This window comes from Chionomys nivalis, chromosome X (assembly GCF_950005125.1).
Source record: "Chionomys nivalis chromosome X, mChiNiv1.1, whole genome shotgun sequence".
Taxonomy (NCBI): Eukaryota; Metazoa; Chordata; class Mammalia; order Rodentia; family Cricetidae; genus Chionomys; species Chionomys nivalis.
In genome coordinates this window covers 20,132,382-20,159,410 of record NC_080112.1, presented here as the reverse complement: position 1 = coordinate 20,159,410, position 27,029 = coordinate 20,132,382, and the positions used below count along the sequence as shown (strand labels likewise).

Sequence of the window (27,029 nt, the reverse complement as noted above, 5' to 3'; positions counted from 1 at the left end):
TGGGCTTCATGGTGGTAACTGTCTATCCTCAGCCCCCACCCACCCTGCAGACTGGCTCACATTTTGATACTGAACCTAGAGAGGCCAGCCTGCTGTTCTTGACACCCAGGGCGATGCGTGGTCTATCACATCACTGCTGAACTATCGTCGGCTGCAGGTGGTGGGGTGTCAGCATGCTCTCTACAGGAGCTGAGGCCAGAGAGAGAGAGAAAGACACAGAGAGAGAGAGAGAGAGAGAGAGAGAGAGAGAGAGAGAGAGAGCAAGTGAGCGTGAGCGCAGGGAGAGGCTCGGGGGAAGCCTGGCTCCTTTGGCATGCTGGATTCTTTTTCTAGGGTGTCTCTCCATCCTTTCAGGAGGGAAACTGCTTATTGCTCCCTCCACTGTGTTGTGAGCATTATGCTGGTGTGGGAGAAAATGATAATGTTGAATTTTGTGAGAATTAGGAGTCTTGCTTCTCTGTCTAGATCTGGGGCAAGAATGGGGTTGTTGTCATCCACAAATATTTCTTGGCTGTATTCACAGAGCAGGAGGGGCCACCAGGCTGAGCAAACACCATGCTCTTGGCACTTGCAGAACTCTCTTCCCACCAGCCATGAAGACAGGGTTGTGGGCTTAGTCAGGGCGCAGACACAGTACTGAGGAGGACAGAGTAAACAGAAGGGGTGGGGTTTCTCAGAGGATAGAAGGATCAAGACAGACAAGGCTGCTCACTGCTTGAGGACCTGGGCAGTAGAGGAAGGTGCTTTGAAGAACCAGCTGGGCATAGTCCCTTGGTGTCCAGTTGAGATGTGTGCCAGAAGGAAGACATCAGACTTGGTGTCTGCTGACTGGTCTTCCTCTGCCCACCCCTACCAACTATGGCCTCTGCATTTGCCGGGGGCCTGGTAAAGCCTGGAGCTTGGTGAAGAGGCCATATGTGTATTGATTGAATGAATCTCAGCGTCCTGTGTGATAGGCACTATTCTATGCAGCTTTATGTAATAATAGCTAATATTTTCCTACTGCATTTACTGTGTGCTGGGCACTTCATTCTAAGTGCTTCCTATATAGTCGTTCTTTCTGTTTTCACATGAATCCTTTCATGTAAATTGTTATTAACTCCATTTTATGGGGGAAGAAACTAAGGTCTAGGAAGTTCAGGTAACATAGCCAAGGTCCCTAAGTGGCTAAGGGGCAGGACTGCAGAAGAGCTAGTCGGAACCCAAGCGGCTGGGCTCCAGGGTCTGTAGCATTCTTGGCATTTTACTCATCCGGCAGCCCTGTTTCTTATCTCATTTCCCCAGAATCCTTGCCAGGTGGGTGTTATTGTTCTCCTCATCTTTCAGATGAGGAAGTGGGGATCGGAGAGGAGCAGCGAGTTACCCAGCCGACTGAGACCTAGAGCTGTATGGCTTCCAGTCCTTCAATGTGCTGTTCCCTTCTGTTGGTGGGGGTTAGACATGAACTTTAGGCACGACTCTGGCTTTCCTCCCACAGAGGTTCCCTCTCACAATCACCCCTGATTTTTTCCATGGTGTCCTGAGAGATTACTCCTCTTTTTCTGTCAAGCCTCTGATAAATCAGCTGGAGCCAAGCCATGTCTGCAGTCTGGCTCCTATGTTTTCGTTGTGTTTCTGTTTCTATCCACAGATTTCCCCTTCTCTCATTTTTATGAATCCCTTTTCTACAGACTATGCTTGAGTTACCCTGGCCTTGTATTGTCTCATTAGCCCACCCAGGCCTTCCTTCTGATGGCCTCTGTGGCTTGGCTAATACCCTTCCCTTCTCCTCGGTTGCTTACTATTATGTCTAAGGTTGAATTAGCTGACACCTCTCCTGTCTTTATTTAAAAACAAATACTTTTATTTTATTTTATGTGTATGACTCTTTTTGCCTGCGTGTATGTATGTGTGCCACATGTGAACCCCTGGAGGCCAAAAGAGGCTATTAGATCCCTGGGAACTGAAGTTGTGATCTACTGTGTGAGTTGCTGGGAATCAAACCTGAGTCTTCTAGAAAAGCCTCAAGCACTCCTAACCACCAAGCCATCTCTCCAGCCCTTGTTGGTCCTTTGTGATGCTCAGTTTAGCCTTTTTATTTTATTTTTAACTTTAATTTTTAATTTATGTGTAGGGGTGTTTTGCCTGATTGAGAGGGCTTTGGATCCCCTGGGATCACAGTTACAGATTGTGGGTTCTGGAAGTTAAACCTGGGGTCATCTGCAAGAGCAAGCAAAGCTATCAACTACTGAGCCATCTCTCTAACCTCAAGTCTAGCATCTCTGTCTGTCTGTCTGTCTGACTCTATCTATCTATCTTCTTAGTTGTTTATATCTTGTGCCTCCTACTAGCCTCTAAAACAGTGGTTCTCATCCTGTGGGTCTTGACTCTGTTGGTGTTGCATGTCAGATATTGATAGTATTACAGTTCCTAACAGTAGCAAAATTACAGTTATGAAGTAGCAACTAAAATACCTTTTTGGTTGGGGGTCACCACAACATTGGGAACTGTATTCAAGGATCACAGCGTTAGGAAAGCTGAGAACCACTGCTCTAAAAGGAGTCAGACTTAACTGACATGTATTGAGTACATATTATAGATCCGATTCTGTGCTTGGTGCTGGGGGCATAACAAAGGAGTGAAGACTTTGGAAGGACGTCATATAGCACGCAGTTAGCTGCTCAATCAATTCCGAATAGACATAAGAATGTTTGGTTAATGGGGCTGGAGAGATGGCTCAGAGGTTAAGAGCACTGCCTGCTCTTCCAAAGGTCCTGAGTTCAATTCCCAGCAACCACATGGTGGCTCACAACCATCTGCAATGGGGTCTGGTGCCCTCTTCTGGCCTGCAGGCATATACACAGACAGAATACTGTATTCATAATAAATAAATAAATATTTAAAAAAAAAAAAAGAATGTTTGGTTAAGTCCTGGTGAACTATTGGCCAGGTCCCTCAGTTTTTCTTTATTCTGGACTCCTGTTGAGAGAAATGTCAACTTCAAAATCCTCTTGGCTTTTTCCTCTTGCTCCCTGGAGGCATTTGACTTGGGTTTTTCTTCTTCTTACACCCAGTGGTCTCCCGATCGATACATGACAGAGAAGCCGAGTTGGATAAGACTTTAGAGGTATAGTGGCCGATTTGCTCATCACCATCCTCCCAGCATGCCAATTCCTTGTCACGCCACATTCTTGACTCTTGGTGCAAAATCTTCTCTCCTGAGTGAGCCAGGGAGTCCTTGTCTGTATGCAGTTTGCCCAACTCCAGTGATGGGTTGTTTACTGGCACCTTTTCTTCATTTCTTTTCCTCTTTTCTCTTCCTTCCTTTCTTCCTTCCTTCCTTCCTTCCTTTCTTTCTTTCTTTCTTTCTTTCTTTCATTCATTTTTTGGAATCCATCCAATCTTTACTGAGGTTTTACGCTAGGCCAGGCACAGCATCTTGGGAGTGGGAGAAGACTTGGCCTCTTTGGCTCATTCCCTGGCAGGATCATGTGCATCGGTCACAGGGGAGAATGAGAACTAGATGTCTTATTTCCTCTTTGAGGGGGGTTGTTGAGGGAAGGATAGTTTGCCAAGTAGTCTAGTTTCCTCCTACTCTCTACCGTCTCACCAAGTGTTCAGTTTTTCGGACCCTTGAAAGCACGTACACAGGAAACCCTTCTCAGATACTTAGGAACTGAAGCTTCTTGGGACCTGGGAACCCTGAGTACTGCCTGGGCGACTCTGAAGGGAGTGGGATGTTCTGGAACGTAGACTTTATGTGAGGCTATGAGCATCATTTCACTTGCAGGACCTATTTTTTATTTTTTATTTTTCCCTCAGCAGGATATGGAGATAAAACTGTATTTTCTAACAAGTATGATTCATACTAACCCCCATCCCCCCACCCCGCCTCCACCCCTCAGTGTGTCAGAAACTTTCCTGCATGCTCTTCATATTCATCAAGGTCCTGATCAGGATGGAAAAGCAGAGAGCGGTCCATAGAGAAGAATAAATGATACTGCCCTGCCCCCTAGAGGCGAAATGTAACAACCAACAGGAAAACAGTCCCGTCACATCCAAAACAAAGCCAGAGCTACACGGCTGATCAGGATTGTTCTTCTGATGCTTTAGATATAAATTAATCACCACCGTCTTCTAAGAGGTACCCTTCACTCATATAAGATACATTTCTATAGCATAATCTGATTTTTTAGACTATAGGTTTTATTTTCTTTTAGTTAGCACATAAACATTGGAGTGAGGATTATGAATTTTATGCTTTTTAAAGGGTTAAAATGACTGCGCATCCAGGCCTTATGATTGTCTACTGGATCCCAAGATACAGTGCACCACACTTCTCTGAGTCAAACCAATGTTTTCTTTTATATAACCATGTTCAAATTATTGTCATTAGGGACTCGTCCCTGATTAATATGTGTAAGGCCCTGGGTTCATTTTCTGTTGTAGTCCCTGAAGAATAATAAACATTGGTCATGAGGAAGAATCTGAGGAACTCAGTTTATTCCCAGCACTGAAAAACATAATAAATAATGCCATTTGTAAGAAAAATGGATAGAACTGGAAATCATGCTAAGCATAATAACCTAGACTCAGAAAGACTAATTTTATGTTTTTCTCATCCACATGCAGAAATCTACATTTCTATATACATATGAGTCAGGGAGATGGCTTCCTGGGTAAAATGTTTGTTTACAATCATGAGGACCTAAGATAGAATTCTCAGCACCCACTAAAAAAGCTGGGTGTGTTAGTGCGCTCCTGTAATCCCAGCGCTGGGGAGGTAGAGACAGGGTTCATGGCCCTTGCCAGCTACTCAGTCTAAGCAGTCAGCGAGTTCTAGATTCTATGAGAGACCTGTCTCAAGGATAAGGTGGACAGCTGTTTTGGAAGACACTCAACATCAACCTCTGGCGTGACCACACACAACACACACAGAGGAACAGATACATACGTAATGATATATAACATGACACAGAAATGGGACTATATGGAGGGAGAAGGGTACCAGTGGAGGGAGGAATATGAACAAACGATAAAAATGTACATGTATGAAAATGATATAATGGGCCTTTAATCCCAGCACTCAGGCGGTGCACAGATCTCTGAGTTCTAGGCCAGTCTGATCTACAGAGGGAGTTCCAGGACTGCCAGGCTACACAGCCCTGTAAGCAAAAAGAAAAGAAAAGAAAGGAAAGGAAAGGAAAGGAGACAATGAAACTAATTTTAAAAAGAAAACGATTTGTTGAGAGAGTAGATCTCATTTAAAAAAAAAAAAAGAAGAAGAAGAAGAAGAAAAGGCCAGCACACATGGGTGCCGGCGAGAGAATGATGATGACAATAAACTCAAGTGCCATCCTAGAAGGAAATGCTGCACACCGCGGGAGCTCAGAGGAACAGCAGCCATTCATGAGCAGCAGGGTTGTAAATGTCAACCGTTTGAGCTGGAAGGGCCTGAAGTATGCAGCTGAAGGCGATTTGCTTTGCAGGTGAGAACATTGCGGCCAGAAGCGACAAAAGACTGTTTAAGGCCCTGCAAGTGTGTGTGGAAGAGAGCATTCTGACTGGAGGAGTCGCCCTAGTACTAACGCCCATGCTCAACACAGCAGCTTTCGTCGAATGTGCTGCTTCCTGCTCTAAAATCTTAGGATTGTTTTGTGTTCTACTTATAGAAAACCCAAATGAAAGAAAGAAGAAACTAGGACTCCAAGAGATTGAGTGGCTTGTTGAGGATGAAGCAACAGAAAGGATTCATCTCCTAAAGGGGCTCTTGTTTGAATGGTGGACTGGCCTCCTGCTCTGATTTGGCTCCTCAGAAACCAAGGTGCTTGATTCATAGCTGGGATAGGAACTCTTTCTTCTTTTTCACCACCCAGCTCAGGACCAAACTTCTTGCTGCTGGTTTTTGTCTTGCTAGGACTTGTTTGATGTATCTGAGGCAGCTCAAAGGCAATTTCTGGCTTGACAGCCAGGCCTGGCCACCCCCTGCCCCCGTTTCAATTTTCATATAAAGGAGGCCTGTGCTTCTAAGAAAGACAGACTTGTGTTTGAATATAAACGCTGCCTTAACGTGCTAGATGACCTCAGTGAAGCCATTTTATGTTTTATAAGCTTTTAGTTCCTGGTCTTTAAAATGCAATAACAATGCCTACTGCTTAAGATTAACCAAGGTAATTTGAATTACACTCTCTGATGTTTGTACTCAATAAACAATCATTTTTGTTCTCTTTCTAAAATCTCCTGTGGACAGTGATTTGAAGAATCCAGTGCTAAACCAAGCTTCGCTTTTTCTGAAAATGGTGTATTTTCTCCTTGCTAATATGGAGCTTTCATAGTTCATTGTATCTGCCTCAGTGACCAGTTAACTTGAAATATAACTCTAGCATCTCCATTCATCTCTCTTCCTGAGTTCTTATTTTTTGGTTCAATTTCTGGTCTGTCCTTATCTGTGCTCTTGGAGTAAGTAACCTTAAATCCTTCATGACTCAGACAGGTATAAATAATTATTGGATGTAAATAGTTGAGTAAATGGAAGGCTGGAGGGGCTGGAATGGTAATGGTGACATTTGCAGAGGACTGAAGGTGGTGCAGGCTGATCTGGTTGAAAAGACAACTGTATGGATTTCTGTAGGGAGGCAAAGTATTAGTTTAGAGCATTGGTTCTCAACCTTCCTAATGCTGCAACCCTTTAGTATAGCTCCTCATGCTGTGATGACTCCCAACCATAACATTATTTTCGTTGCCACCTCATAACCATAATTTTGCTACTGTTATGAATCGTAATGTAAATATCTGATAGGCAGGAAGGATATCTGCTATGTGACCCCTGTGAAAGCGTCATTCCACCCCCACAGGGGTCACGATCCACATGTTGAGAACCACTGCTTTAGAGTGTGTCTACCCCTGTACTTGACCTCTCTTGCTCCTGCTCTAAACAGAAGCAAACACTGGAGACTGGGACCTCAAATTAGCAAAATCATCACACTCTCTGCTTGGTATGTACAGTGTGGAAGACAGAGAACCCAAGACAGAAAAGGGACTTGAGTTTAGAATTTTAAAAATTTTATCAGTCAGTCAAGGTGGCAACCACCTCAGCTGGAAGGCTGAGGCAGGAGGATCCCTTGAGCACAGGATTTCAGAACCAACCTGGGCAACACAGTCAATACCTCACCTCAAATACAAAAAAAAGAAAACCAAATCAGCACAAACCGGAGCAGTGTGTATATGCAATATTATATTTTATTTTTAATTGGCATAGTAATTATACATGTTTATTAGATACAATGTAGCATTTTAATATAGGTATACAATATGTGATCATCAGATCAGGGTGATTAAGCTATACGCAAACATTTATCATTTCTTTGTATAGTATAGCATTTAAAGGCCAAAGGCCAGCTCTTTAGAATCGACTTTGCCTTGGATTGAGTCAGGACATTAGTCCTGGTGGCAAGCACCCCAAACCTCTGAGCCATCTCACCAGCCTCGTGACTTCATGTTTCTAAGTAGCATGCTTTTAACCGTTATTCCCCCACTTAGCAACTTAAAACATTATCCTTTTTTCTATTTAATTTTCATTAATTTAAAAAAAATGGTACTCAGAGTAATGGATTTAATTATGGGACTTTTATACATGCTGTCAACAAATCAGTGGGTAAAGAAAAAGTGATGCATGTACAAATGGAATTTATTTAGCTGTAAAGAAAAATGGAATCATAACATTCCCAGGAAAGTGGATGGAACTGAAAATTATGAATTTACACAAAATAGCCCAGATCTCGAAAGGCAGATCTCACACGTTTTCTCTCATATGCATGCCGTATATATGCATATGTATGTGAGAACGAGTATAAGTCATGAAAGGGGGACTGTGAATAGTGAGAAAGATCTTGAGGGAGGAGGTCGGGAGAAGACCATGAAGGCTGAAGGAGGGCTAGCTGAGGTGTGAAGAGGGCAACGGGGTAGCGAGGGGGTGGGGAGGGGATTAAGGAAGAGGATCAACAAAAACATTTGCTAAAATTTCTTTTATTTATTTTTAGCACTGAACTGCTTCCCCATCTCAAATCGTGATAGTTTTCTCTCTTTTTTGCTTTACAGACTATGACTGGGTTAATAGAAACTCTTACTGAGATGTTTGTATATCCAGAATTGCTTGTGTGCTCTCTGGTTTTATTTGGTGATCTAACAGGGAGATGATTGTTATAATGGGTGTCCTTCAAATGCCAAAATAAAAAGCAGTTTATTTGGAGCCACTAAAATGTCATTAGATACTCTAATCCATTCCTCATAGTTTAATTCCTTTCTCCAGCAGCCCTGTGACATTTCGCCTGTGCATGAATGCCAGGCAGCTTATGTTCCGAGTCCAGCACTTAGGGTGGCAAGGATGGCAGGGATAATTTTGTTTTTATTACTCTGTGTGTGTGATACGTGCGGATGTGGGCCCAAGTACTCGCATGTCACGGTGCGTGTGTGGAGGTCAGAACACAATTTCAGAGTCAGTTCTTTCCTTCCACTGCGTGAGGTCTGGAGCAACTGTTCTTAGGCTTGCTTGTGCAGCAGGCGCCTTCACATGCTGAGCCATATCTCTAGGCTGAAAGGGTTTTGTATGGTGTCCGTTTATCCCTTGTCTTTTGCCCCCTGGTAATGTTTACCCTTCTCTTGGTCCATGCCAAGGCTAAGTCTGGGTAAGGCCCTCCTGGCCCAATGGGCTCCCTCCTCAGCTACACCCCCCTACAAGGATTGGCTCTCTTTCAACTCTCCCAGCCCTCTGTTTATTTTTTTTTCTTTCAGAAATTTGTTGAAATCTCTTACTCACTGATGATGCCATTCTCTCCCATCGTCTTTCCTGATACAAGTATGAGTTCATATTTAATAACCTTATTCCTTTCCTTTTGTTTTACTGCAGGGAGAGATGCACATTTATAGGCTTTGGCTCTAGCTAAGCCTGATTGGAACTAGAAATTATCAGTAACTCCACATTCCTAGTAGCTAAGCTTGGATGACCTCGTTTTGACCCTGCGTTACTGTTGGCCCCAGCCAGTGTCATGAGCGTTCCTCTAGCAGCCCTGGCGCATCCCTTCCCTTAACCTCCCCTGCCTGGACTATATCATCAAGGAGCCTCAGCTGCAGAACTTGGGCTCTGGCTCCGTTCAAACCTCTCCTTCACCTCCGTGGGCGCCCTGTCTGTGACTTGATAGGCTTCTGGTCTGCCGTAAGCCAGGCTTTTCCAGGATGGGCTAGGTGCTTGAAGGGCAGCCTGTCTTTTTTATTTAGGCAGTGAAAGCAGGTGAACCAGAGGTGATCCCCCAAAACACTGGAAGGGGCGTGGAGGCCAAGTTTAGGCTTATACAACGTAAGGCTTGCTCTAGTTGCTCCCCCTTCCACCCACACTTTCCCATCATGGCTGAACCTCCAGCAGAGAGGGGACAAAGTAAGGCCAATAGAAGCAGTTCCTTTTTCCTGCCCCTCCATCTGTAATATCTGTACCTACCCCCACTTTTTTGGAAAACCCCTTTTCTGTCTCTTCTAAAAGTGCTTGCTGGGGCTGGAAGGATGGCTCAGGGGTTAAGAGCACTGGCTGCTCTTCCAAGAGGACCTGGCTTAAGTTCCCAGCACCCACACGGTGGCTCACAACCATCTGTGCCTCCAATTTCAGGGGCTCCAACCCTTTCTTCTGGCTGCTGATGATACCAGGCATGCACGTGGTGCATAGACATATATACAGGCAAAACACCCTACCCACAAAACAAAAATAAATCTAAAATTAAAGCATAAATAAAAAAAATGAAAGTGCTCGTTAAACGGTCCTGATATAGGTGCCTTGGGCTAGGCATGTGTGGAGGGGAGATGGGAGACAGGTGAGGAAGGTAGATCAGGTCTGCAGGCCACATGGGAGAGGAAGTGCCTCTTGGCTCTGCTGTGACAGAAAGGAGCAGAAGTTGTGGCAGTTAAAGGCATTTGTTGTCAGCATGTAGGATGACACATGCTGACTCAGGAGGCAGAAGCAGGAGGACCACAAGTCCCCCATAAGCATGCACTGCATAGCAAAATCCTGTCTCAAAAAGCCAAGCAATCAAAGATTTTCAACTCGTATCCTCCGCTTATTGGCTGGGTGATTGTGGGTAATTCACATTGCTCCTCCAAGCTTCAGTTTCTGTATCTGTGCGATGAGAACTGCTACCTTGCACAGATGTTAGGGAGCTAGCATGATCCTGGACCATTAGAACCACATAATAAATAGTACTATTGTTATTATTTGGGTTATTGTAAGTTTGGCTATGATAAAGACCAGTAATACCTGCTTATATATTTATTATGATTATATAATACCTGTTTAGGATTTAAAGAAGGCATACCTTGGGTGAAGCCTCCCTGGTGCTTCCTAGCAATTTTAAAGCAAAATTTATATACTGTTGCCTGGTCTTTAAGTCTTTGGTTGTGGTGTCTTGGTTTTCTTCAAGATATAAACACAACGTGATCTTTGCCTCTTTAGTTCTGGAACAAGACATTTAAAACGTGATAGCCTTGTATATGCCTATAATCCCAGCATTTAGAAGGCAGAAATGCCTTCTAAGATTCCCTTGCCAGCCTGGACTACCTGGTGAAATCTTATCTCAGAAAAATAATAAATATAGACAGATATTTAGTTGTAAGTGTGACTCGATCTTTGCCATCATCACCACCACTAATACCATTCTTTTATTCCAGGATTGTCCGGAGTTATGTTGAACAAGGACTATAGAAAGACTAATGACCAACAACATTCTAGAAAGACCTTTTATACATAATGTATCTTTTCTGTAGAAGCATTTAGCATCTTTCTTTATTCCTCAGTGTTCTGAAATCCCATAGCAGCATATCTCGATGTGGGTCTCTGTGTTGTTTGTCTTTGAGCGCTTCCTTCCCGCTGTTTCCTCCATTCTCTATTTCTGGACCCTATTGTTAGATGGAGGAATTCCTCAATTAATCCTCTAATTTCCTCATCTTTTCTCTGCCATCATCCTCTTTATTGTGTTACTTTCTTTCCTAGGATATCTCTTCACCTTTTATTTTCTAATGGCACTGACATTTTTATTCTGGCTCTCACTGTTTTTCACTTCCCAGATTTATTCAATTGTGTTTGTTCCTTCCAAATTCCGTCTTTGGTTTGTTTTCTTTGTCCATCTGCCTTCCAGGTTGGTGGTCTCCCCCACATAGCTTTGCATCATAGTGTAGGCTTTGACTGCCTAGAACTTCGTTTCCTTTGAAAATAATGAATTCTATTAAGGTTTATTTAACATGAAGCAAAATATACCTAAACTGGGGACTGGAGAGATGACTCAGCAGTTAAGAGCACCTGTTAGTCTTTCAGAGGCCCCAAGTTCAGTTTCCAGCACCTGTGAGGCAGTTTATAACCACCCACAACTACCGTTCCAGGGGATCTAGCTTCCTCTTCTAGCCTCTGCTAGCTCCAAGCACAAACGCAGTGCACCTACATGCAGAGAAAACATTCATACACATAAAATACAACTAAATACACCGTAAAAACAGAAGTCCTAACTTAAGTGTCTTTGCAGTAAGAAAAGCATCCGTAACACTAGACAGGTGCACAGAAGTCGTGCACACTCGATTTTGCTGTCGGAAGTCGGAGAGTAGAAGGAAGTTAGGGTCCCACTATTTTCCAAGGAAGATCCCTTTGCTTTTAGCTCTGTTTTACCCCATCTGCCACTGCACCTGGTGTTCTCAAATCCAAAGCCTCCCATTGCTGGGATGGCGCTGGAGGTGGAGAGCCCCTGACTGGACCGCATTGAGGACAGCATTGCAAATCACTATTTTTAGCTTTATCCCTCACTCTGCCTTCTGAGGTGTACAGCACCTCCAAATCGTGAGCCCTGAAAGGGTTTTCTAAGTGGAATAGTTACTTCTGGTCGACACCGCAGACTTTATCTTTCTTTTCTTTTTTTAATTTATTTACTTACATTTTAGTGGGACTTGAGGAATAACAGATAAATCAGTTTATTCAACTCATTGTGTTTAAGTGAACATTCCCTTTCTTATTCTAACCAACTCATATTTATTCGTCTTCCATGACCATATGCTCAAAGAGTTTATGTTTATGTCCATAGGGTGGGTTAAGGAGACCCTTCTCTGTTTTCCCTTGATATCCGCTTCTTCCTTCCCTCTCAGCCATAATCACAATGTTCTGAAATTGCCTTTTGAAAAGCGTGATTGACACATCTTCTGGTGGTCTGGAGCTCTGCCTCATTTCTTCCCATAGCCCTAGCTCGGGATCTGGTTCATAGAAGTACAGAGGGACTGTGTGCTAATGGAATGAATGCATGAGTGTAAAAGCAGACCTAGCTAGCGGGAGTGACAGTCTAGAAAGAGAACTAAGCTGGATGCAATTGCTCCTATAAGGTTAGTTTCCTAAAAGTCGAGTGTTGCTTTAAAGCTGTGTGGAAAAGAAAGTCTACCAAAGCACAATTTTAGCAATGAGGAAAATATACTTACGTCTGTTCACTACATTCAGAGGATGGTTAACTGTGTCTTGACAAATCAAAGTAATGGTCATGACGAATATGCAGTTACATGGGCAAACATGTAATGTAAAAAGCCATGAAAATCATATAGTGCGAAATCATTTCTACTACATAAAGAACTGCAGAGAATGAGAGGAATAGAAACTGTTCAGAGTGGTTGCTGCCTCTGCGATGTAATTTCACACATTTTTTTCTCCTTTCCTTTTCCAAGGGTTCCTAGATTTTCTAATGTAAGAATGCATTCAGTGCACAATTTTTGCAAAAGCTGTTAGGAAGTGAATATCAGTATACCGAAAGAGCTACAAATGAAATGCCCCAATGGATAGCCTGGGAATCAATGTGTTTGTTTAGCAGGGTTTGCAGGCCTTGCCACTTGGGGCATCCCTACTCCCTAAACTGCCAAAGCAGGACCTAGCTAAGGAATCCAAAGGAGGAGAGGATCTTGGGCTCTGTGTATTACAAATTCCAATATCATGAACTATACCAAGAAACAGAGGCCTGGGCCCTAAACTTCAAAGACCTCCTCCCTACCAAGCAAGTGTATATGGGGTCAAGAAGCCATGCTCATTAGGACCCCATCCCTTCTAGACCATACTCTAAGTATCTGGGACTCAATTCCTTGTCCAGATTTCTTAAGCTTACTTTTAGGGGTTGTAGTCTTATTATCCAAGTCTACTCATTAGGCCCAAAGTTAGCCTAAGGAGAAAGGGGGGCATGCAAACAGGGTATGAACATATGGGCTGATATGGGTGTGTGTATACACACATGCATACATATATACAGATAGATAGATAGACAGACAGACATATGGACAGACATTTCCTTCTACTGAATTTAATAAAAGTAGTGGAGTATGATTCCTGGGTCTTTGGTTCCACATGTGGACGGACAGCTGACTCTAATTGATAAAAGCAATAAACCTTGGAGTTCTGAAGAAAGTAATTTTTGTGGTTTTTGTTTGTTTGCTTGTTTTTTTTTTAAGACAGGGTTTCTCTGTGTAGCCCTGATTGTCTGGAACTCACTCTGTAGACCAGGCTGGTGGCCTCAAACTCAGAGATCCACCTGCCTCTGCCTCCCAAGCACTGGGATTTAAGTAAACATGTCAAAGCCTAAAGACTGCTTAGAACGCAACTAACACAGCTTCATCATTTTACAGGTGAGGAAAAACATCCAGCTAGCAGGACATTGATGATCATTCTCCTAGAGTTTCTGTTGGTGTGATAGAACACCATGACCTTTGGGGGAGGAAATGGTTTATTTCAGTTTACCCTTCTACATCACAGCCCATCACTAAAGGAAGTCAGGGCAGGAACTGAAGCAGAGGCCATGAAGGAACACTGCTTTCTGGCTTCCTTCCCCTGCCTTGCTCAACCTGCTTTCCTATATATCCCAGGACCACCTGCCCAGGAGTGGCATCACCCCCAGTAGGCTATGCCTATTGGCCTATAGATCGATTTTATGGAGGCATTTTCTCAATTAAGATTCTCTCTCCCCAAATATGCCTAGGTTTGTGTCAGATTGACAAAAACTGACTAGCATTATTGTTCCCCATATACAACATACTAAATGCTTAGTGATAGACCTGTGAGGTAGGATGCACCTCCACTGTGGATCTTATGATGCTATGTTCTCCCAAACTAAGAAGAATCAGTCTAATGTGAGAATTGGCTAATACACTCTGCCTCAGGACTTGAACATTTCCCCTAACCCCACTGCCACCTTAAGAACAGTGACACATCCGAGGAATGCTTTGGAAGCAGAGATACTATAAATTGGTACATAGTAGATGTTCAATGATGGTTCATGATGATAACGATGAAGTTGAACTCCTTGAGTAGGTAGTTGTCTTCCCAGGTTAGAACCTACAGTATAGCCAACTGAATAAATGTGTGCTTGTAGACCAGCCTCTCTGGAGCAGGAGATTAGTGTTAGAGGGGCTGAAGGTTCTGGCTTCCATTCTGTAGGCAGCTGGGGAGTCATTCAAGTTTGGTTCCTTTGACTTGATACCTGAGAATAACTGAGCTGGGATTCCAGAAGCCATCTTGTTGCTATAGTGTGATGGAAAGTTTGAATAACTGTAATAAGTTGTGTTGTGGCCTTGGTTTTTCTATCCCTTTAAGGGGACAAAAAGGCAACAGATTGGCACCAGGTGTCAGGCACTTTGAGCCTCAAAGCCATTCCATGAAGGGAGGGTTTCTTGTCACTGCCCATTTACTGAGTGAAGACTTTGAGATTCTAGATAGCAAGGTGACTTCTTCAGGATAATGTGGCTAGGAAGCCATCAGACTCACTTACCACCTCGATGCTTACTTGCCCTTCCTTGCTGGAGTAAGTGTGTGTGTGTGTGTGTGTGTGTGTGTGTGTGTGTGCATGCTCACTCTCTCAACAGATGCTCTTCTAAAATCATCCTCTCAATGTACATATAGATCACAGCACCCCCAAAGAAACCCTGAGATTGTATCTTGGCTCTCTCAGCTGGTGACAGAGTCTTATGTGTTCATCTCTGTGCTTTTTTCAGTTCAGCCTGGGAGAGGATCAGAGGTGTGGGGTGAAGAGGGAGGAAGACTACGTCCCAATATTCTCCCAATTCTAGGGTCCCTGATTCTCTTTTCTCTCCTCTTCTGCTCCCAGTATAACAGCTTCTCTGTCCTTACCTCCACCACACAAGCGCATGTACACACATACTAGCCGTGTGGCTGCTTGTACCGGCGTGTGTGCCTGCACAATGAACATTCTTCCCAAAGAAGAGTGAGGGGGAGGAAAATGGTCCTGGTTTTGCTCATTTCCTGGCTTTCCTCAGAGCTGGCCTTCACTCCATTCAATTTCACCCTTCTTTTGCATCTGAGGCCATGCATAATGAAAAAGGCAGCCCAGCATAGTAGAAAGGAGCACAGCGGCTGACTCATTTACCCGCTCAGCTTCATTCTCTTCATCTGGAAAATAGGCAGGTCGGACTAGGCAGTTGGCAAAGCCTCTTGTAGCTTATTAATAATATGTGGCATTTGCCTGCTCGGTTCCAAAGAGCTTACTCATCCCGACAGCTCTGTAAGGATCAATCTTGTATTATTGGGGGACTGAGGGAAACTGAGGCTCAGACTTAGAGAGATGAAGTAGCTTGCCTAGCTCACAGGGATGGTAAGTATCAGAGACAATATCTGAACCTGGCTGTCTCTGGCTGCTTCTCAGAGACAGGGAGATGCGCACTCACTGTGACTGCTGCTCCCTTGTTGACCTCACACCCCTCCAGTGGCCCTTGCCTTGCTTGCCTAACCAACCAGTCCTTCTCCCTGTTGCTCCAACTGACTAAGCACTCACTGCCATGGCCTTTGCACTTGCTGTTCTCTGTACATGAATGAAACACATGTCTGTGCTTTCATGACATATGTTGGACTTCAGGGTAGGGTAGGAGAAAGAGTGGTACACCTGTGCTGACTGTTGTTTATTTCCTGTTTCTCTTGCAGATCTGATGGTGAGAATTCCAGAACAGTCAGGTCAGTACCTCGCTTCTTTAGTAGTACTTGGGGGATGGGGATGGGCTTGGGGTGGAGGGGTTTTCTGGTTATTACTTTGGGATCCATGGGCAGGGGTCAATGGCAGGGTTCTTTCCCCATTGGTAATAGAGGCGGTGTGGAATGGATGAGAGGACAGGGAGAACATGGCAGGCATAGACATGGTGTTAAAGACCGTTACTCAGTCTTGCGGTCCAGGGGACTTGAGAGCTTTGCTGCTCAGTGCAGGGCCATGTAAGAGGCTGATCTCAGTCAGCTCCAGACCCAGGAAGTTTTCTATTTCCTTTTTCCAGGAAAGAAGGGATCAATGGATGCTGGGCTTGCCTGGTCTTATTTTCCCTCTCTATCCTGAATTCTGCCAGTCTCAAGTAATGGGCCTTAGATTGACTTTAGATGTGACACGTTCTAGATGTTAGAAATACATATATGATGACAGGGAAACATTTTTTTCTTGCATGCTTGGTTAAAGTTTGTAAGCTTTGATAAGGTTTAAAGGTTACCAGCTGAGGAAGCAGAAGTAAAGCGGGACTAAGACCGGAGCTCTTTGTGCATTCCTCTGGCCCTCACCTGTCAGAAACCCCACTAAGGCAGAAGTATCAAAAACAGGGATAATGTGGGGATGGTGAGGGGGTTCAGGGTGTGGTTTAATCTTGGCACTGGGACTGGGAACTATGGATTTTGAAATGAGATGGTCCCAGGAAGTAGAGGCACACAATGGGTAGCCAGTGCTCTCCAGGCCTGCACTAGTAAACATGACATCTTTGTCATGAGTAGAAATGGTTCACTTAAGGACCGCTTCTTCTTCTGAATGGATCCATTGGAAGAATGGGCCCTTTCCTGTGAACCTCGCTCACCAGGCTTTCCGGGTTGGTGAATACAGCACAAACGGACACAACCCCCCACTCACTGCCTCTCAACTGTAAACCCTTGGGCGGGGCACAGATTGGCCAACCATGTAGAACAGCACAGTTCCTGTCATGCAGGTTAGTGGGCTGACTCAGAAGTTGCCTGTGCATAGAAGTCTGTCCTAGCATCTCTTGTAGGAGGTCTGGAGTGACCACATTGGTGCCCAGGTCCAAGAAGAGGGCTGTGTGTGTGGCGGGGGAAATACATACTGAGGCCAGCATTGAATCAGTGAGAATGTGATGGATATAGTCAGCCCTGGTGTCTGGGCGAGAGGTCTTTGATGGCACACAATTAATCCTTGCATGCTGCCAAGGAGCATAGCCAGGCACAGCTTGTTCTAGCACTTAGGAGGCCACTTCTCTAAGAAAGGACATAGGATCTCAATGTCCTTCTTGTGGGTTTGGAGAAAGGCACCCGGTATGACCTCAGGCCCAGGCCTCCCATAGGCGTCTCTGTGGATGTGCCTGCTAACTTGTTGAGGAACCAGACTGAGCACATCTCTAGATGTCAGCTCCTCCCAGCTGGGGAGTTCCTGGAACCTTTAGCTCATGGTATTTAATAATAGCCATAATCATGACTCACATGATGGCATATGTTGGGCCTTTATAACTTACAGAATTTGTCAAGGATTTGTTTTATTTGATCCACCCAGTGACACTGTGGATGGAACCTGCGCTGGCCTTATCGTCTGTGTTTTCCAGTTGAGGAAACAAGCCAGGATTCAAACTCCAGTCTGCTTGGCCCTAAGCCCAGATTGCTGCCTATACTGTCATTATAGGCCTTCTTGACAGCTTTGTAGATGATAAGCACCCATCCAAATATTAGTAATCATAATAAATATCATTGATTCTTCAGATACTAATCACTCTAAATATGATCTTTTAAAGCTCACAGCAGCTGCATTAGGCATGGATTATGATGTCTGATTTACAAATGACGAAAAGGAGCTGGGTGGTGGTGGTGCACACCTTTAATCCCAGCAGTTGGGAGGCAGAGACAGTTGAATTTCTATGAGTTTGAGGCCAGCCTGGTCTACGAGAGAGTTCCAGGACAGGCAGAGCTACATAGTGAGACCTTGTCTCAAAAACAAAACAAAGATAAACGAGGAAGAGGAGATCCCAAGAGAGTCAGTGCCTCACCCAGGGAGAGAAGATCAATGGCATAGGGTGGAATTTCTCTGATTCATATCCTGAACTCTCTGATTCTGAAGCTGGTGTTGATTTTACTCACATCTGCTTCCTGGCATGTATGCTGGGTTCATATTCAAGGAGGCTATAGAAGTGTTGAGGAATCAGCAGGTAGATCAAACTCAGACTATAGTAGTCGCTACAGGGCAGCGGAAGAGCCTATAGCGATAGCACATATACAACAAGGTCTTGTGGAACCACAGTTGGATGGGGCTCTCTGAGGATACTCTTAGGCCCCACATATAACTTCTCAAGTTCACTACAGTTAGGGAGTCTTTCTTGGAGCAAGCGATGTTTAAGCAGGCAGGGCTGCACAGGACTGATTTCACATACAGAGAGTCCCTGGGTATAGAATCAGCATGAGTAGGAAAGCAAGGGGCGTGTTTAAAGCCATGGTCCAGTCAGTTGGACTAAAACAGATGTCGGCAGGAAAGAACAACTTCTAGATGTCAGAACCCTCTTTGGGTCAAGAATGCATCACAAATCTCTTCAGGCACGTCCAGCCTTGTGACTTTATGACATGATGCTGTCATCTACAAAGGTCGCACACGAGAACTGTGTAAACTGATGTCTACTGTGTAAACTGATGTCTACAAAACAATGCAAAAAATCTCATAATAGCAGCTAGGGAGATGGCACATTTGCTTAAGTGCATGCTATGTAAGCGTGAGGGCCTCGGGCAGACGCCTAGAAGCCATATAAAAAGCTGAGCGTGATGGCGTGGTCTGGTAAGCACAGTGCTAGGGAGACAGATCCCTGGAGCTCGCTGGCCAGCCATCCTAACAAATCAGTGAGAGGCCCTGTCTCAAAATAAAGAGCAATCGAAGAAGACATCTGTTATCTGCCTCTGGCCTTCACACACACACACACACACACACACACAAACACACACACACATGTCCTTGTGTACCCATATGCACACATATCATCTACAAACACATGCACAACCCATCTTCTGTTTTAAGTAAGTCTATAATTTTGTGTTGGCACCATTTATAGCTATCCTAGGGTGTAGGCGGCCTATGGGCTGCAGGTTAGACACACCTGAGTGACCAGGAAAGAAGGAAAGTAGACTTTGTGGCATTAAAAAAAAAACAGTAGAAATTTTTGGATCCAAATTTAAGGGCTCCATTTTGGGCTATGTTGCTTTCCAGTGATTTGACTGGGCAAATCTGTTTCGCTATTGTCAAACTCCAATTTTCCCATCCAGGAAGCAGCTGCATTCATGAGTGTGTGCATACCTGGGTACATGTGTGGCTGGAAAAGAGTTAGGTGAGTGGAAGAAATGCCAAGAAGAAGACTAGGCCTCAGCTAGTGTGAAAACTGAATAGCAAGGCGTGAGTAGAATACATGGACTGCAGACCACCCATGTTAGGGCCCAGGCTTTAGGACCAACCCCTCAGTATTGAATGCAAGAGTATAATTAAAGCTGAACAGCCGGTGATGGGGCAAGGGGCAAAGATAGATGTCTGGGTTTCCTGTATATCCATCAGAATTTGTCGACCCTAAAGGTACCTTAACTGAAGTCCAGAGTAAGACTAGCAATAGCTAAAGATCACAAAGCTTGTCAACACAGCCTGCTTCCTGGCTGTCTGACTTTTGCCATCACCACTTAAATTCTCTGGCTCTTTGTTTCTCTTTTATAAAATGGAAGCAATGGTTCTCACTTCTCTGAGTTGAGGGAAGTTGAAGTAAAGCTGTGTTCAACATCAAATAGCGACTCAACCAGTTGTGCTCCAGTCTCTCTTAAACTGACTCGTAGCTGTATGATTTAGAGTCACGCTGCAAAATGTGGACGGGGTAGAACTTAAAAACAGGCTGTCGGAAGAGGCTGAATTGTTACTATCAGCAGAAGACGAGGGAGTCACAGCTGTCCCAGAGGCAGTCATGGTTGTACGAGGTCAGACTGGAACTTCATGACCCTGGGGACCAGCTGAGGTTGCTAGGCATGCAATGATAAGAGCAAGAGGAGGTGGCCTGTTGCTAGGGAAGGAGGGAGGGGGTAGGGGAGCCACTGACACCCTCTGAGCCAGGGACATCCCCATGGCAACAGAAGCCACTGATGTCTGGGGAAGTGGGAGGAGGAGCAATGGCTGGCTCTGTTCCCAGAGGAGGCCTCCCACTCCGGGCCTCAGTGTCCCTATCTGTCCCACTGAGAATTTGGTTTAGGTAATTTTGAAGATTCTTCCTTGTTTTGACCTCCTAGGATGACTAAGACCTTACAATCCTTCCTTGGCTCCCCCATTCCCATATCTGAGATACTGTCAATCCCCCAGAGTGGCCCCAGCTGTGCCCAATTCTTCCCTCCCATATGCTTCCTGTTCAGCTCTCCCTGCCCACCCTCTCTGTTCCTACTGCTTCCTGTGCCTCCAGCCTTGTTACTTACTGCCTGCAACCTGCTCTCTGGCTGGGAGAGGGGACGCAATTCCCGTCCTGTCCAGTGTGGGAAGCCTGGCCCTCATCCACCCAGACTGCTTCCTCCATCCTAGGCTTCCTAAGCGTCCAAGGTCTGGGCCCCTCTTGCTAGCTATCCTTTGTGATCACTGCTGCAATTACTGAGCTACTTCTAAGAGCTGGGCTCTCCACATGATACTTGGCGGGTACATTTATGGTGACGTATTGTGATTCCCCACTTTACATAAGACTGTATTCAGTAAGCTCCTGGGATTTGTCTGCGGTCCTTCTGGTAGCTTGTGGTGGATGTAGGTTTAGAGCTTGCCTCTGGAGCATTCCTTCTACTCCTAGCCTGGGGTGCAGGTGTGACTTCTCATTTTGAGCAGCAGCCCTACCAAGTGATGGCACTTTACGTGTAGCCTCTCGTTTCGTCTTCACTATCATCTTAAAGGCTGTATATTGTTGTTGTTTTGCAAAGGTGCTAAGGCTTCCAAAGCTAAGATAATTTGCCCCGTGGTAAAAGTTAAGGTGGGAATCTATCTCATCCGATTCTGTAATCAGCACGGTGTCATGGGTTTTACCCAATTGCTTTCCTGAAACATGTTCGGCATTCATTCAACAGGCCTGTGTTGGACAATCTGGGAGAAGGGGGACACAGAAGGAGGTAATTGCGGACCCCTGCCCTTGGGGGCTCTTAGTCTAGGGTTGCTACAGACAAAGATAAGCTAAGAATGTGATAACGAGGTGGACGGCGAGTGTATAAGAACAAAAATCTGGAGGGAGTGATCTGGCTTCAGATGACAAGACAGAAGGTAGGACCAAGGGGAGCTGGGTAATTTTCCCAAAGGAGGAAATTTTTCTGGAAGCTCCAGAGATTTGAGATAGGGCAAATGGTTCCTCTTCTCCCCTTCCTCTCTGGGTTTCCCTGCCTCCTCTTGGCCCAGCCCCCGGAAGTGGGTGACCCCTAAGCTGGCGAAGTGTCTGGTTGGCACCAAAATAAACTTGCCTTCCCTCTCTTCCCCTCCCCTTGCCTCTGTCCCCTCTGTCCTGGCTTTAATTAGCAGCCCTAGGGATGAGTCACTTGGCAGCTGGGGAGGGAGGCTATGCAGAGCCCAGTTAAGCTTCAACTCTTGCCCTGAGCCTTACAGGCACCACTGTGTTCATATGTGTGGGTGTGTATTGCTGCATGTCAGGGAGGCTCTGCGTCATTGCTGCTGAGATGAACAACTTTGCATGCTGCTTCGAGGCCATGCATGTCAGGATGTCTGCACGTACGCATATCTGGTGGTTGCTGCATTTGTCTCTGCGTGTCACTGTCTGTGTGTGTGAATGTCTGCCTGTAGTGTGTGGCTGTGATAGCAAGTGTCAGGAAATGAGGAGGAGCTTTTGGGCAAACAAACACAAATTTCATAATAATTGCAGTCACTTATCCTGACATAAGTGTTGTTATGTTTTCCCTTATACAAGCTCTGCGCTTGTATCCCCAAATTTCACTTGTCTTAGTTTGGGTACATTTTGTTGCAGGGAACAGAATCTTACCTGTGCTAGCTCAGAAATAGAGAGGGAGGGGTATAATTGGTTACTTCTCACAAAATTAAGAATAGTAAATGAATGATAGCCATGCTTTTCACCAGCCAAAATCAAGACCAGAAGTCAAGGACAAGATTGCTCTTTGGTAGAATACAATTAAGATTTGAAAAAAAAAGATTGCTCTTTGGATCACTTGTGGATCTCTTGGGCCTGTGTCTTGTCTTTATCCCTCATAGCTTGCCTGACCCCTCTCATCTCTTTTTTGGTGATTATTCTCTGTAGCTTCCTCTGCTGCTGTGCACCCTAGCATGGTCACAAACCTGGAAGCTTTGTGACTTAAGGTCCCTATCATCTAACTGCAGAGATCCTTTCCAGCCTCTGGTAATACAAGACAGCAAGGTGGGTTTCTATTCTCTTGGAAACGGATGAGGGTAGAGAGGTAAAGTACTTAGAGCTTGATGTTTCTTCTGTACTCAGCAGAGTTCTTATGTGCACAAAAGTCAGGTCAGGAGCTGGGCATGGTGACACACACTTTTAATCCCAACCCTTGGGTGGCAGAGGCAGGTGGATCTCGTGAGTTCGAGACCAGCCTGGTCTACAGAGTGAATTCCAGCACCACTGGGGCTACACAGAGAAACCCTGTCTCTAAAAACAAACAAACAAACAAAAACACAAACAAAAATCTGAGATCAGAGCCTGGGGATACTCCATGCAGGCGCCTATGATGTTAAGATTGCCTATCCACCCAGTTTTTGGTTCCTACTTATTTCCAGGTGACCTTTGTTCTCTGTTTTCAAGTTCCATGTTCTTATATCAAAACACACTATTTTATCTAAAACCATTTTTCACTTTTTCCTGTGATGTTTGTGTTGAACCCAGGACCTCATGCATGCTAGGCATATGCTCTATTCCTGAGCTATCTTGTTTCTTTATTTTAAGTCAAACACCTTTTAAAGCTGTTTTGTTTTTTGTTTTGAGACAAGAATACCACTATGTATCTCTGGCTAGTCTGGCACTCTCTATGTAGACCAGGTTGGTCTTGAACTGAGGTTGAGAGCACTTCTGAGTGCTGGGATTAAAGGCATGTGCCAGCCCAAAGCACCTTTTAAATGCATGGTGCAAATTACCATTGCTACCAGTTTGTGGCAATTTTCATAGCCTCAGAACAACTGGCATAATGTTACTGATGGTACAGTTGCTACCAAGCTTGTGGTTGCTTTAGGGATTTTTCTGTTTTATTAGTTCAGTGACTAAATTTATGGTTATTTGTAGTATATAATTACAGAGATACATTATCAATATTACCAGCGTGACGCTTGAACTTACTTTTCCATTAGTACAAACCCTGCAGTTTTTACATTAATTACAGAGGGAATTAATGACCCCTTGGACAAGTTTTCATCTATTAGTAAAGAGTTAGGAACCAGCTGTGCCAGTAATGACTGGTCTCTAGATGTGAGGGCAGTGACCACAGCTCTGGACTTGGCCCTGACCTAGCATCCTCTTGCTGAAACTAGAGTCTTCCTACCACCTCATCTGGGGCCTTCTGGTTCGATTCCAGCACGTAAAGGATGCTGTTGTTTTTCTAATAAATATGACCATCCTATTATTACTGGTAAGTCTAAGTGACAGAGATTATCCAAGGCTCAGGCAGAGTCCATTTCAACTCCTCTTCTTCCTTTGTTTTCTTGTTCCAAATATTAATTATTGCTTTGGTTCTGAAAATATCTGCTGAATTTCGGGTAGTGTTAGGGAAACTTGACATTATCTTTAATTTGTGTGGCCATTATGACAGGTGGGAGACATAACTAGAGGAGGTAAAGTGACTTGCCCAAATCATTAATCTATCCATTCATACATTTTTTTGTATGTCATTGGAGGATAATTTATCTAGTACCTACCGACACCAGTTGACTGATAGGATGGTGCTGGACCCCACTGTCTAGTTAGGAAGCATAGGAGTACCCACAATGATAAGAGAAGTGTGTCCCGTGGGAGCATCAGGGAAGTGTGCCTAACCCAGCCTGAGGGTCAGGAAAGATACCCAAGCTGACATCCAAACTGAGACTTGGAGGATGAGTAGACGTTATCTGAGAGAAGTTGGAGCAGTGTGAGACAAAATGGACAGCATGCAGGCCAGGCATGTGTGAGGGCTGCTTAGCACCTGCCTGGGCGAGGGACTCAAGCTTCATGTGCAGTGGGAGTGAACTGTTAGGAGAAAGGGTCTGCAAATAGAAGTTTACCTGAGGAGGCCGGCACTGAGGCCCTGGTCCAGTTGTACCCACTGAATTGCAGTGACTTCAGTGCCCTCTAGTGTCCACTGGCCCATCTTGCAGCTTCCTGGGCTGTGTTCATTGTCTCCCAGCAACATGTATAACCAGGTCGACCTGTGCTAGGTGCTGGGGACACTGGGCTCAGTGGGACACCTATTCTTGCAGATTTCCCAGTTAAGTAGATGAAGCCGTGAGCAGTATTGTGAGGTGAGCAGGGTGGAAGGACACTAGGGAGGTGATCCACCCTGCCTAAGTGGGACCAGGGCACGTTCCCAGAGGACACAGCTTCTAGCTGACTTTAGAAGAACAAGGAAGTGCTGTTTAGGAGGAGAGGTGATTGTGGGGGTCCAGAGGGAGAGTACTGGTTAAGACAGGCATGGAGCAGCTGCATGTGCCTGAGAATTAGAAGTGATTCTGTCCAGGGGAGGTGCAGGTGGGGACAATGTGGTCCATATCTCTAATCACAGTACTGAGAATGTGCAGGCAGCAGGAGCTCAAGTTTAAGGCCAGCCTGGGCTACGAGGCAAAACCCCATCCCCCAAATGGAGGAAGAGAGGAAGACCCAGATTAGCTGATGGTGGGAGAGAGGTGGGAGAGAGGGGCGAGGTCACTGAAGGATCCACGGGACGTCCCCCACTTCCAGCTCATTTGCGAGGTATTTAAAGCATGGGATCATGGCCAAAGCTGACAAAAGCTGCAAAAGTAATGACTGTTTCCTGTAGACTCCTTCTCATCCTATTCCAGGGGCTTTAGAGATACTCCATCCACGCCTATCCATGAACTACAGACTTCCGAAATAACCCTAGTATAAGCAAGAAACCCCTATCATGGCCTCCAGGGATTTGCAAGATTGAACCCTTTCTGCATCTCTGGCCTCATATGTATCTCTCAATGAAGTTTTCACTCAGCCACATTGGCCTCTTGGAAGTTCCTGGAAGTGGCATCTTGGGCCCTTTCTTCTGCATAGAATTCTTTCTGCTTCCTGTCTCCACATAAACATAATGTCTGTCTCCTCTCAGTTAGACATAAGTGTCCTGAAGACAGGACATACTGTACTTTTAGAACCCAGCACCGTGCCTAGTCCATAGTATGTATCTGTCAAATGAAGTGCTCACCAGTGCCCTGTGGTTGGATTAAAATCCTCACTCTGAATTCGTTCAGCCCCTGGTGAGTCATCATATAAATTTATGTAACTTGTGTAGTTAGGTCTGAATTACACAAAGGCTCCAGTACATTAACAGGTGTTTTCCTAGAATTCTTCCTCATCTCTGAAGCAAACGGGCTCTGGCCAAGTCCCCCACCCCTACCCCATGGCCATTGGGAGAAGGGTCAGATGCTCTTACGCCAGCAGCGACTCTTTATCTTCATGTGCATACTCGGGCTTATGGAATCTTGAGAAGCACCTGGGAGGTAAGCCAGGTGTAGTGGCACGTGCCTATAATTCCGGTACTCAGCGAGCTGAGACAGGAAGATTGGTGTGAGGCTGAGGTCAGTCTGGGCTACATAACGAGTCGCAGGCCAGCCAAAGGCTATGTGGCAAGACCATGTTTCAAAAATGACAAATGAATAAACACCCTTGTGAGGTAAGCAGAGCATGGCAGGGTAGCACATACCTGAAATCCCAGTACTTGGGAGACTGAAGCAGGAGAATTATAAATTTGAGGTAAACCTGGCGCACATACATAGCAAGACTGTTTCAAACAAACAAAAGCAAACCTATGGAGTAGGAAATTGTCATTTCTATAAAAGCCAAACTGAGTCTCATGGGATATGCCCAGGTAAATGGTTACATTGAACTCTACTAGGCTCTACAGTGAAGACTCTTGGAATCCTCAGAGAGAACAGGCTTTCCTGAGGTCACACATTATCAGCCTTACAGACTACAATTTCTTGTCCTCAACCCCTGTCAGGCATGAGGAAGAACTGGGCCAGATGTGAAGCAGCTGCAGGAGCTGGGAGAGTTGTCCAAGAAAAGTAGACGAAGGAGAGGTTGTGACGAGGGCTTGAGATGGGCAGAGAGAGGGGAGGCCTCAGAGGTCCCACAGATGCCAGGTTCGTGGTGGTTCAGAGGGCCTCTCTCTTCCTAGCAGCCTTGGCGTTCTTCAGATGAGCCAGTTGTCCTGGTAGGGAGGCAGGAAGGTTGGCCTGTGGCCTGTCAGCTCCTGTTTCTTCTAGATCACTGAGCACACTGGCGCTCCCCGGGAGCCTTCTGCTCAGAACAGCCAGGAGCCTGGGCTCTGGGGCCATGAAAGGCTAGGATGCTGTAACTGTTACCCTTTTTTTTTTAGAACACACCCATCTTTCAGCCCCCCCAATTTTGTTTCTCCGGCGCTCCCCATGTACAAAGTAGAGAGTGCCGTGGTGGATAGGCAGGTGCCAGACGCCCAGCTGTGCTCTCTTGTGTTGACTTTGCTGAGACTGTGCTCCTCTCCGGGTTTCTGTTGTTGGACCTGTAGATTCAGGCTGCATAGTCTTGATGGAGGAGCAACCTCTGGATTATAAATGGCGGGTGTACGGTTGTGCTTTTCTCTTTGGGATTTTTTTTTATTTTGAGAGTTTACTATAGTCATAAAGAATATTCAGGGCCATATCCTCATATCCGAAACTGGGTGATTTGAATTTTACAGTAAATGTGCTGCAGTGGAGATGTTTGTGAGAAGCCTCTGCTGAAAGATCTCTGTATGCACAAAGTAGGAATGGACCTGAGGTTCCAGGTTCCAGCTTTTGGAATAT

The 27,029-nt window shown here is 45.1% G+C and overlaps 1 protein-coding gene across 2 annotated transcripts in view; it reads left to right on the top strand.

Annotated features, from left to right (window-relative positions):
• The window catches only part of Iqsec2 (IQ motif and Sec7 domain ArfGEF 2), a 78,988-nt gene that overhangs the window by 4,157 nt on the left and 47,802 nt on the right, over positions 1–27,029 (top strand). For both annotated transcript variants that reach the window (XM_057759015.1, XM_057759018.1), the window contains exon 2: positions 15,959–15,988. In XM_057759015.1, coding sequence (XP_057614998.1) covers positions 15,959–15,988 — 30 coding nt within the window. The remainder of the gene's footprint in view (positions 1–15,958; positions 15,989–27,029) is intronic.